The sequence below is a fragment of the Chaetodon trifascialis genome, chromosome 18 (assembly GCF_039877785.1).
Source record: "Chaetodon trifascialis isolate fChaTrf1 chromosome 18, fChaTrf1.hap1, whole genome shotgun sequence".
Classification (NCBI taxonomy): domain Eukaryota; kingdom Metazoa; phylum Chordata; class Actinopteri; order Chaetodontiformes; family Chaetodontidae; genus Chaetodon; species Chaetodon trifascialis.
This window is the reverse complement of record NC_092073.1, coordinates 12,954,507-12,967,268: the sequence shown is the minus strand read 5'-3', so window position 1 is coordinate 12,967,268 and position 12,762 is coordinate 12,954,507. Positions and strand designations below refer to the sequence as shown.

Sequence of the window (12,762 nt, the reverse complement as noted above, 5' to 3'; positions counted from 1 at the left end):
TTCATCTCTTCCAGCTGTTTCCTTATTTTAAACATTTTCACCTCGAGCATATTTGTGTTTATTATTCCCAGGTAAAGGTAGAAGTAAACAAGCTCTACAAACTGCTGGAAATCGACATCGACGGTGTGTTTAAGTCACTTTTACTCCTGAAGAAGAAGAAATACGCCGCCCTGGTGGTGGAGAATCACGGCGAAGGACGATACAGCGTCAAGCAGGAGCTCAAAGGCTTGGACATTGTCCGCAGAGATTGGTGTGACCTGGCCAAGGAATGCGGCAAGTACGTTAAATAATCCATGCTAGCGTTAGCACATTAGCATGTGACCAATCTTACTGTTACTTTACCTTTAGGAGTAGATATCCAGTATTTCAAAGGTTTTCAGTGAACATCTTGAGCACTCCTCTCCTCTGCTCTCACAGCTACGTCATCGGTCAAATCTTGTCAGACCAAAATCGCGACGTTATTGTGGAGAACATCCAGAAACACCTGGTGGAGGTGGGAGAGAAAGTAGCAGCTGGCGAGATACCCCTCAACCAGTATGAGATAAACAAGGTGAGGGCATGGCTCTGTGTGTGTTTTGGAGACAGACGAACACACCCAGCGTGAGGCTCGAGCAGATGTTGAGTGCATTTTTGTTTTTTTTCTGTTTTCTTTCTGTTCTTTATGGCTTTCTGTCTCTTTCGTCAAGGCTCTGACTAAAGATCCTCAGGACTATCCTGATAAGAAGAGCCTCCCTCACGTCCACGTGGCTCTGTGGATCAACTCGCAGGGCGGTCGCCGGGTCAAAGCTGGAGACACGGTTTCCTACATCATCTGCAAGGTGTGTGTCTATGAGAGAAACCTGATTCTTGAAAAGTTGGGATGCTCAGTAAAACATAAATACAACAGAATGTGATGACTTGCTCATACTGTTTGACATCTAGTCAACTGAAAACAGGACCAAGACTAATTATATTTAATGTTTGACCTCATCAGCGTCATTGCTTCCTTTCAAACAAGTTGGGTCAGAATCAGGCGTGTAAATATAATCTCTTCAGACACATTTCACTTGTTATTTTACTGTTTTTATAATTAAATTTCAACACCTAATTTTAGTAATTTACTAAACTGTCTCCCATAGGACGGCTCCACGCTGGCAGCCAGTCAGAGAGCCTATGCTCTAGAGCAGCTCCAGAAGCAGGAGGGTCTCAGTCTGGACACTCAGTACTACCTCGCCCAACAGGTTCACCCTGTGGTGTCCCGCATCTGTGACCCCATCGAGGGCATCGACAGCGTGCTCATCGCCACGTGGCTCGGTACGTCAGTGACAGGTTTTGGTAGACTGTAGAGGCCTTTTAGCCTTATTGGCCCGACATCATTCTGGTGTTAAGCAGGACTTGAGGAATTTCAGGTTGGCTTATGCTGTTGTTTAATGAAAACATGTAATTAAGATTAAATGAGTGAAAGCGTTTTTTGTTGGTGTTGACATCAACTTGCATGACACTTGGGATTAAATGCATTATCAGAATTGTCATTTGCAGTTTAAATACACACTATTTTATAAATGAACACTGGCCATGAGGTATTTGTGGGGCACAGCTTACTTTGAGCGGGACGACTGATCCCACTTTATGTATGTTAGCATTAGTCATAATTCCTGTTTTATGGTTTGTTGACAGCTGAGGCAGCCAAACATAGAAAAGTTGTCATACCTAATGTCACAACCGGCTAATAAAAGTACAAAATAGATTTTTCATTGTTGTCTGATAGCGTTAAAAGTAAGAGGTTTGGATGGATTTTGCCCGCTCCTCCTCGTCTGTGTGTGAAAAATTGTTCTAATTAACGTAAAAAGAAGTAATTCAACAGGATAAGACGTCTGTGGTGTAAACCAGAATGATCTTTTGTCCATGCCAGGTCTGGACCCAAGTCAGTTCCGGGCTCAGCAGCAGCACCAGAGGGAGGACGAGGCTGATGGCATGCTGGGAGCTCCGGTCCAGCTGACAGACGAGGAGCGCTACAAAGACTGTGAGAGGTTCACCTTCACCTGTCCTCAGTGTGGCACTGACAACATCTACGACAGCGTCTTTGAAGGAGCTGTGAGTATATGCACTCACTCTTGTCTTATCTTATCTTCTCTTAGGATAAATTGATGAAGTGATAATGTTTTAAATCCAAAAGGTCAAAGGTCAGCTTCACTGTGGCATCGTGATGTTCTTCACGTTACAATCTGTAGCTTCTTTACAGCAGCATCCAAATTTGAAGTATTGCAGTCCGCCACAGGCTGATTGGTTCTGCTGATATTGAGCTGCAGGTGACTTTTGTTGCTCCATGTGATGAAGCTCTCTGTCAGTGCTCTTATTTTGCTTATAGAAAATGATGAGTGGAAGCCCACTGTCATATTAACATAACCTCACACATGTCCTCCGTCACTCTCCATTCTGCAGTATATCTTCCCCGTCACAGTTCAGTTTGTCAGCTGGTGCATTGATCCGTTTGCAGATGCCGGTATTTGAATCATGTGATTGTTGCTGACATGCAACACAGAGCATGCAGCTGCAAGATTTCATGGAAATGTGTAAAACGTTGTTTTAGCACATGTCTGTGCAGAAGAAGAGTAAGTTGTGGAGTCATGGATGTGTGTGCAGCACACAAAACCTCACAGAGAAACCAAGAAAGACTGAAAGGAAACATAGAAGATTTCTTTTTATCACTAATGGTGTGTTTAATTGGTGTAATGGATTATCCAGGATAGACACAGAGAAAGTGTCTGAGAGTGGAAGAATGGTGTTTCCGAAGGCATTTCAGTCAAACGTCCAGTGAAGGATTCACGCTTTAGTCATCCTCCATATTGTGTCTCTGTCTGTATTTTTAGACAGCTGCCTGGCTCCAATATGGACTCTGTTTTCATTGGCATAGTTTGGACTCCACAACTTGAAAAGCCTTTCCTTAACCCCTACTGCTCTGTGGACACACACACATACATATACACACACACACACACACACGGATCTCCTTCCATTTGTCAGGCCAAGGTCGTGTGTTTCTGTGTGTGTGTGTGTGTGTTATCAGTTTCTAATGAGGAGCAGGGCACGCAGCTTTTTCTTGTCTGAAACGCACTAATAAAACTGACAAGCCTCTGTCCTCCGCTGGCAGAGGGAGCTTTCATTAAATTAAAAAAAAGGAGTATTATACACACACACTCCATAAAACGTTTGATATCAATACACACTTCAGAGGATACACGGCCATGTTTTACTGAGAGACGTACAGGAAGCATTCCAGAAAAGCTCTGTTGAAGGGAATCAAACGCTCTGCAGACGCTAAAGAGCCTTCCTACTTTGATGGTTTAACAGTAGAAACTGGCCTTGAAATGTCATTTAATTGTGAATTTCTTTGTGCTAAATTAACCAGGATTCGTCTGATTACTGGTGTTAATTTTCCACCGTGCGTCAGAGGCCGGTATGCCCGCGCACACACAGCCAAACCGATAAGACAGGAAGTTAATTAGGGTGGTGAACATGGTCTAACAGCTCAGTGAGAGGGGAGGACAGATGGGCCTTGACTCCACCACTGACACAGTGCCAGAAGATGGTTGGAGGAGGCGGTGATGGATGATGGAGGACAGACAGAGGAAGAAAGTTGTTTGATGAAGTTAGCTGGGGGGGGGGGGTGGAAAGATTAAGCATGGAGGGGAATGAAAAGCTGGATGGAGCTGCAGGGATTTCCCTGAGTTCGGTTTTAATAGAGCGTTGGGCATCCCGCACTGAGCAGTTAAATCAACAGGCTGTGAAAGCTGCACATTATCAGACCAAGGCATGGATGGAGGCACGGTCAGGGTAGACACCTGACGTTGTAAATTGTTTCACAGTTTGTTTAAAGTGCAGGGATGAGATGGTGTAGATGACAGTTGGTTGAAGAGGTGATCTGAAGACAGACACCGCTTTGGCAACTGGCAAGTAAGTGTCGTATGATTTGTATAGATACAGCTTGTTTTGGGAGTTTTCTGTAATCAAAATGAAGTTTGGCATGAAGCGAGTGAGATAAAGAAGATTAAGAGGGGAGGAGGAGAGAGGCTGCTTTCATCCAGAGCGGACAGGAAAGAAAAAAAACATGAAGAAGAGGAAAGGAGGAGGAGGATGGACTGAGATGGAGAGGGTTAATGTGTCTGTCTGCATATGAACGGAGCCGATTGACTGGAACTGGGAGAAAATGAGAGTTTTTTTCCCCCCGTAAAGAAATGATGTAGGCAAACAAAAAACCTGTGTGTGGCTGGGTGGGGGGGTGTCACAAGCATACGTGTGTGTCATTGACTTCCCTGCAGAAACCTTTTTTTTTTCCCCTTTCGCTGCTGTCAATGTGACAGTTAAATGGAGTTCAGGTTTAAAGAGCGAGTGTTTAAAGCTGTTATATTTAGTGTAATTGTTATGTACTGCGGCTACTTTTTCCATTGCATTAACTATAAGCCTTGCTGTCAACTGTTCAATTCAGGGCTACTGAGGTCGTGTTGACCTGTTTTCTTCAGGTTACAATAACGTTGAAATTTACTGGACACACGCGTGCTTTAAGCCCTGACGCCCTCCACGCTTGTGACATGTTCTTTGTGGAGCTTTAAAAGTAAGCCGCTGTGTTACATAATTGTTCTGATTGGAAGGTTAAAAATGCACCTGTGATGAATCCCTGTGCGTGTTTATTTGTGCATGGGACGTTATGAAAAATGGTGGCGCCGTAGGAGTGAATGGAGTAAATGCTTCCCCTATCAAAAGACTCAAAACAACAGGCCATCACGCAAAATAGTGTTTCTACGATGCGGAGTACGGACTTTGATACCAATACCAAGTTTAGCGTCACCATACTTGAAACTGAAATGATACTGATTTGATCCTCGATACCAAATAGATCAGAAGTCACCCCACCTCAGGGCTGCTTTTGGCTCAGTTGAAGGGTGGTGGTGATGGTCACCTGACTTGTGGTGGATCGCTTGGCGGTTTCACTCGAACTCTGTAATTAAAACACTAGAAAAAAGAGGACGTTTGCGCGAGGTGTTGTCCGATCAGCCACTCTTGACTGCAGGGTGAAAAGCAGGCTGTCATCGAGAGAGGGAGGCGCCATGTCGTTTGAAATGGCGTGCAGACAGTCTCTCCTGGAAGGCATTCATAGGACGGCACCTGTTTGTGTTCATGTCAAGAGAGGGGGAAAAAAAAGCTTTGGAGAGAAGTTCAGACCTTGGCTCCTCTCACCTTTGCACCGCTGACCAATCATGGCATGAAGTGGGCTCTGATGTCAGATCATCACTTTCAGGGGGTTACAGAATAGCTCAGACTGCAGAATTTGCAGCTGAAATTAATTCACTCCTGGATTTTGGGTGAATTCAGCAATGACGGCAACGTATTTTCAGCATTTTTGAAATAGAAATTTGACACACAAGTCTGAACTGAGTTTTAGTACATTTGCAAGATAAGGCTTTTTTGGTTACCTTGGAGTCAGTAAACACTGAGAATCTGACCCAGCGCTTAATACCAGCCTTCAGTGTTGAGCACTTTTTGATTCACAGATTCTCAAAGTAACAAAGCTCACTGTCTCCTAAAATAGTTTATAGTGGTCACCACAAGTTTCCTTTATTACACATGCAATATTGTGCAGACCTTCCTGTCAATCAGTGCAAACATTTAAATCCGTCTGCAGCTCTGCTCTGACTCACCTGAATGCTGCTGTCACCTGTTTAGTTCATTTGTTTTGAACAAGACTCTTGAATTTTTGCTCAATAGCTGCAGCTGACGATGTTTTGTGTGAATTACTCTATTGTCTGTGTCTCAGGGACCAAAGCTGGAGACCAGCCTGACGCGATGCTGTCACGTCCCCTGCGAGGGCCGTCCCATCGACTGCGCTGTCAACATCAGCAATAAGCTGCTACTTGACATCCGGCGCCATATCAAGAAATACTACTCTGTGAGTATTTGTGTTTGTATTCAAGTTTGCAAGTGTAAGTGAGGCTTAAATGCGACTGTTTCTTCCAATAAAACTCTCCTTTGCACAAGCTCAGAACCCAAACACACAAGCATTCGTGCATTTACTTCTGCACCACCTGTGGGGCCACAAATGGACTTCATTCAGTGTTTAATGGTGCAACTTCTTAGACTGGCACAGCTGGCCAGCTGACGACTTTCTCTCTCTTCTTCTATTTTTTCCCCTCTTTTTTTAAAAACAATTTTCCCCAAAGGTTGCAGTTAGTTCACAATACACATTTCTTCAGAGCATGTCCTTCAGTTGAGCAGAATATGCTCTAAATATAAATCTTTGCCTCACAAACACCAAGCTTTACACACTGTTAAGGGCTGTGGTTGCTGAAGAAATTAAATAAATGCTTCAGCTGACAAAATACATGCGTACGTGGACAGAAACTGAGCTGTTTGTAATGAAACAGTCAGAACTTGTGAAATTGACCTCCCACAAAGTGTGTATAATAGTTTTGGACTATGTTTAATGCAACGTGGGATGCAACCAATGCAGTAATGGGAAGAGAAGCCATCAAAAAAAGATGTTGGACAAGAGAGGGAGAAAACCTCAGCAGGGCACTGCGCTGACATTTCCAACCAAAGAACACATTATGCCTGCAAAATGAAAAGAGCACCAGAAAGATATGAAGGAGCATGATCCATGAAAATACTTAAATGGCCATTCTTACATTGAATACCAAGTGTAGCATGTAGTCTTTGTTGTATTTTTTTTTTTTTATGATGATTAGGTGAAATTTAAATGATAGATCTGGTAAAACTGCGTCATTGGAGAAACTAAAAATACAGCTAGTCAAACGTGTTTGACTTTAAAGATCGGGTAGATTTGATAATAACTCGACATATAGGAGACGGATTGGCATCACACCGTATGGACGTTTCCTCTCTTGTCACACTAATGTTCGGATGGATTGCCGTGAAACGTACAATACACATTCATGTTCCTCACAGGATGAGTTACAGTAACTTTGGTGATTCTGCAACTCTTTAATAAATCTAATTTATCCAAAACTTTGTCCAAAACATTGACATTCCTACCATTAGCAAATGTCAGCAGTCTATCCCTTGAAACTGAGGTGATTTCAGAGAAATCTATTGTATGCTAAACATTAGCATGTTAGCCTGCTGACATTAGCATTTAGCCCAAAGTTCAGTCCAGTACAGCGTCACAGAGCTGCTGGCGTGGCTGTAGACTCTTAGTCTTAATGGTGTCATTCAAAAACCACAAGTTTATCTCCGCATAAATTATCAGGTTTATTCTCCAGGGAAGTGTTTAGCCAAGGCGATCAGCCACGTGGATGCTGATCTCATCTCATCTTGTGATTAATTTAATTAGCGGGTGGGCCTCATCGTCAGTTCATACATATGTGACATTTGCTGTTTCCCTGAAGGTTAATGTTTTATTTCATATAAATGTACTTCATTTATGATGAAGTTTGGGGCAAACTCTGATGAAACACTGTAGGAACCCCGAGGCGTGCTGGATTTCCATTCAAATGCAAAATTTAACTGAATTTTGACCAAATCTGCAATAGAAAGCAAATTAATGCACATTTCCATCCACTCCTATTGTGATTACTAACAGTTAGTTGATCAGAATAATGTCATGATCTGTTTGCTAAGTCTGCTTCTGTTCTTTATCGATACTCCTCAGCCAGGCCCAAAAACTTTTTTCTGAGATTGTTTGAGATTTCCACTCTGGCAGCAGGTAGATGGAAACCCACCCACAGCCCCTCCATATGTTTGCTAAATTGTTATATACTATTATTCTAGTTTTTTGGGGAAATACTGTTTAGCGTACCTGCTGACAGCTTCCTTTCACTGCTGTGTTGCTCTGATTTATGTTGGTACACTGTTTTCAAACTGACATCCAGTGACCGAGATTAGCTCTGATAGATTCCTTTTAGACCGAGTGGAAACAGGACGCGAAACCAAACAATGTTCAGGGCGAGTTGTCACTGTACTCAGAGTCTGATGAGCAGCCCGAGAGAGAAGCAGGCTGGATGCCTGTGTTGTCTTTGTGGAGGTCTCTCTCTCTCCCTCCCTCTCTCTCTCCTGGTAGCGTCTAACACCTTGGTCTTGAGTGAGTGGAATGCACTGTCTGTAAAAGTGTGTGTGTGTGTGTGTGTGTGTGTGTGTGTGTGTGTGTGTGTGTGTGTGTGTGTGTGTGTGTGTGTGTGTGTGTGTGTGTGTATGTGTATGTGGGGGTTACTCTCCCACAGTGCTGAACAGAAATCAATTAGTTTGGTGAATGTGAGGGGAGCGAGCCCCCCTCAACCCCTTTGTCACAATGTGTGAAACAGCTGCTACCACTGAATACTTACACCTCACACAGCAACACGCACACACACATACACACACACACAACTGGAGGCTGAACAGCAGTGGACACAGCACACACAGCGGGGCAATGAAGAGGGGTAATATTGTGTAATTAAGGATTCCTTTCAGGCCGAGGGAGAGTTCAAATAGAGCTGTTTGTCTGGCCAGATAGACTGAAAGCTCAGCACCTCTGTGTGTGTGTGTGTGTGTGTGTGTGTGTGTGTGTGTGTGTGTGTGTGTGTGTGTGTGTGTGTGTGTGTGTGTGTGTGTGTGTGTGTGTGTGTGTGTGTGTGTGCACCAATATACATGTATGTGTGCTGGTGTCCTAAGCCAGGACCACAGAGACATTAATCATTAGCGAAATTACCTCCTGTCCCCCCACCACCACCCCACCCTCATCCCTACCATTATCAATAAACCAGCTCCCTGAGAATGGGCAAACACTTGTTCACTCCTCACACACATGCACACACACACAATAACACACTCTGTGGTCATCCTTTCCTCCTCTGGTCCCGCTGTCTTTGGCAAAATGAGAGATTCGCTTGTTTCCTGAACCACCCAATTCTTCTTTTCCTTTTTTTCCTTTTTTAAAAACCCCTCCCATCTAACCACCGTTGCCATGGCATTTAACAAATTATTGCAATTACCCTCGTCATGCGGGTCGCCCCTGGAAACAGGCTGAGGGGCAAGAGAAGAAAGGGGGAGGGAGAGAGAGAAAGGGTGAATGAAGACCAGAGAAGGTGATAATCCTGTTTTGAACAAAAGGTCAAATTGTTGAATAGAGAAGCTTTGATTAAGCGGAGGAGGTACAAAGTGGAACCGTTTGAGCTCTATTCAGTGTGTGTGTGTGTGTGTGTGTGTGTGTGTGTGTGTGTGTGTGTGTGTGTGTGTGTGTGTGTGTGTGTGTGTGTGTGTGTGTGTGTGTGTGTGTGTGTGTGTGTGTGTGTGTGTGTGTGTGTGTGTGTGTGAGGGAGAGAGGGAGAGTGTGTGTGTGCGTGTGCATGGATGAGAGGGAGAGTGTGTTTGAGAAGTAGACCGATTTTAGGTGGAGCTGAAAGTGTTGACTGCTGAAGCACAAAAACTGTTAGAGCTCTTTCTGGTGCTTGTGTGTGTGTGTGTGTGTGTGTGTGTGTGTGTGTGTGTGTGTGTGTGTGTGTGTGTGTGTGTGTGTGTATGCGCGTGAGTGTGTTTGTGTGAGTGAGAGATAGTGTGTCTGTCTGTGTGTGTGTTTGTGTGTGTGTGGCAGGTGGATTCCTCTGGTCCAGGAGTCACCTCAGAGAGCTTTCTCTTCTGTCTTGACAGTAACAGTACGGCTGAAACGAGCAGTCGATTCACAGATTAGTAGATTATCTTTAACCAGATAATTTAGTTAGAATTAAGGTGTTTTTTGTTTTTTTTGTTTTTTTAAGCAAAAATGCCCAAATTTCTAGCTGTTGCCTGTAAACGTCTATGAAATTAAAGTGAAGATTTTGGGCCTTTGGACTGTCGATCGCACAAGGAATTTGAACACATTGAAGGGCATTTCTAACTATTTTCTGATACTTGATGGACATAACAGTTCATCAATTAACTGAGAAAACATATACGGATTAAACTATTTTGAAAAGGATTTATTTGCAGCCCTGATCAACAGGAGGTGACCCAGAACAGATGGAAGAAGATAATGCGACAAGCGATCATTTTCATAATCCATGAATCGTTGAGTCGCTGAAATGTAAGATATTAGTGAAAATGAAACTTCCCCGAGCCAAATGTGAGAGGTGCAACGATAAGTCGATTCATGAATCAACAGAAGATGAATCTGCAGCTAAACAGATGTTTGTTTCAGACCCAATTTACAATATGTGACCCTTAAATGTGAAAAGATATGTGGAGCAAAGAAGGCTCAGACCAGGGCTGCAACCAGTGAATCAAATAATCTGCCCGTTATCAATCAGTCAGTGACTTCTTCAGTCACTGTAATGTCATAAATGATGAAAAGAGTCAAAGGTGATATCCTCAGATGCTGGTTTGGTTGGACCAACTCTCCGAAGTGAACTTTTTTGGCTATAGAAGACTTTATCGACTAATTGCTTCACTGCTAACTCCCTGTCAGAAGTTCAAGGGTCACAGACGGAGACTGCAGAATAATGAAAAAGATCACACTTTACCATATAATTATATATATATCCCTGCAGCTGCAACAGAGTATCAGACTCCATACTGTAAGAATGAGAGGCTTTGCATGAGATGAGAGTGATAAAATAACCGAAGAGACGAAGAAGAGGAGGCAGAGAGAGGGTAGATTTCGTGGTGGGCCCTGTCGTGGCCTGGTCTTGCCTCTGTTTGGTTAAATTATGTGGAACTCATTTGACGTCTGCATTCAGTGTGTCAGGTATCCACTGCTATAATTATGCAATTATGAGCCTTTATTCTCTCACGTCCCACTGTACACCCCCACCCAGCCTCGCTCCGGCGAAATGCCTCAATTAGATTTTTTTTTTCCTGCCGCACTCCTCACGCGCTCCTTGTTTTTAGCCCTTTCTCCGTGGCTCACACGGGTCTGCCGCACTTAATCTCAATTTATTTTCCCGAGTGAGTGTGTGTGGTTTGTGTGGATGGGTTTGAGGTCACAGCAGCAGAGCACAAGGGCATTGTGGGTAGCTTATTCCTCCCGTCAGCCCTCTTGGTTGTGCATGTGTCTTTGAGGCTTTGATGTGTGTTTTATTTTAATTATATTTTAATGCATGTGAATGGGAAATCAATATGTTTGTGCTCACACTGAATGCGGTTTGTGTGTATATGTGTGTGTGTGTGTTTGTGTGTGTGAGAGAGAGAGAAAGAGAGACCCATGGGAACAGCAGTGTGTGCCAAGGCTTGTGTCATAAGAAATACACAAAAAAAGGCAGATCAAGCAGCCGCCCATTGAAAAACACACTCTCACACTCCTTATCTCCCACCTCCACCGAACCTTTGTCCTGCGTATGTCTTTATCAGAGACGCCGAAGCCGTCTCATTTCCCATGATGCTCTGCTCTTTGTTGAAGAGCGGCAGAGGTGTTTAGATAATTAGCCCCGGAGCTGGGGTTTGTGGGTAAAGCTGTGAACTCTGGGACTTTCTAATTGATTTGGGACATATGTGCGTGTTTGTGTGAGCGTGTGTGTTTGGCTTTCATTTGGAAGAGATTGGCTGGCTGACTCTCTCTGTGTTTGTGTGTCTGTGTGTGTGTGTGGTTGCACTGTGTGGGGAGAGAACATTTACAGTATAAAGTCCAGTTTGTTCTCTAAGTTCTGCGTGTGACTGGTTTTACCTGCTGCACACACAAAGTGCTTCACAGGTCTTTATATAATTGCAAATAATTACGCTGGTTTGATCATTTCTAGGTGTTAAGAGATTGGAGGAAAAGTTGTAATATTGAACGGAAAGCTCGGATTGCAGGTTAGGTCATTGATTCGATACCCCATTATTTGATAATAATAGTGTAATTAATATTTTTGACTGTAGATTTTGTTCTGTCTCAGGAGTCTTTGGGAGTACCAGGATTGCATTGCTTCTTTGACCATCCTGTTGTGGGTGTTTGACATCATGAATTTCAAAATTAAAGTCTTTACAAAGTGATTTAAATATGTGATGCATGATATAAGTCACTATAAAGCACAAAATAATTAATTTAATACAAAGTAAATAAACTTTACTATGACACATGTAGCTAATTGTTTTTATAGAAGTTACATACATAATACATTGGTTGGAGATCATCTGTTTCATCAATGAGATGCATTAACCTGTTCATTAATATCCTGGATAAACTACATCACAGGAAAGCACGAACACAACAAACTTCATGCTGATCCTGGAGGAAAAGCTGTTGTAGTCCAGAAAAGAAAAGCAGTTTCTTTTCCCAACCTTAAAGCCAAACTTACAACATGCATTAGATTAAAATAACGTGGATGTTCTTGAGCCGCCAAGTTTGAGTCCAGTTCAGAAACACTGCCGTTCTCCACGTGAGCTGACGAGACAGAAAAATATCGTAATGACACCCAAAATGATTCAAAGTTATAAAACATGCTCAGACAGGGATACGTGTTTTGTTTTAGAAACAGCGTAATGATAAAGATGAATTTCTGCACTGCGAGATGTCAGCTGCTTCGCTCTCATTCATTTGGTCATTTGTTTTGGCGCTTTAAAGCTCAGCAGAAACACACGCAGGTAACTCTAATCAGTTTGTTCCAGTTGTTCTTCGCCATGAAAGGTTATTGAAGGGTTCTTCGCAGTGGAAAATGGTTTATATACTGTAGGAGTCGGCTGTAAAGAAAGAAAATAATCTTTACCATTTCTTTTGTTGCCGCTGCGGCTGCTCAAAACTGATGAGGAGACGAGACAAAGCCAAACATAAAAATCAATCAGAGGAACAGTGGCTGCCTGTCTGTGTGGTGTGACGGAGATGTGGATAAGAAGACAGGTGCAGTG

At 43.2% G+C, this 12,762-nt stretch overlaps 1 protein-coding gene across 2 annotated transcripts in view; it reads left to right on the top strand.

Moving 5' to 3' along the window:
* pola1 (polymerase (DNA directed), alpha 1) overlaps positions 1–12,762 on the top strand; it is a 51,120-nt gene that overhangs the window by 21,235 nt on the left and 17,123 nt on the right. For both annotated transcript variants that reach the window (XM_070986296.1, XM_070986297.1), the window contains exons 29-34: positions 72–277; positions 418–550; positions 687–818; positions 1,119–1,293; positions 1,892–2,073; positions 5,792–5,923. In XM_070986296.1, the coding sequence (XP_070842397.1) occupies positions 72–277; positions 418–550; positions 687–818; positions 1,119–1,293; positions 1,892–2,073; positions 5,792–5,923 (960 nt within the window). The remainder of the gene's footprint in view (positions 1–71; positions 278–417; positions 551–686; positions 819–1,118; positions 1,294–1,891; positions 2,074–5,791; positions 5,924–12,762) is intronic.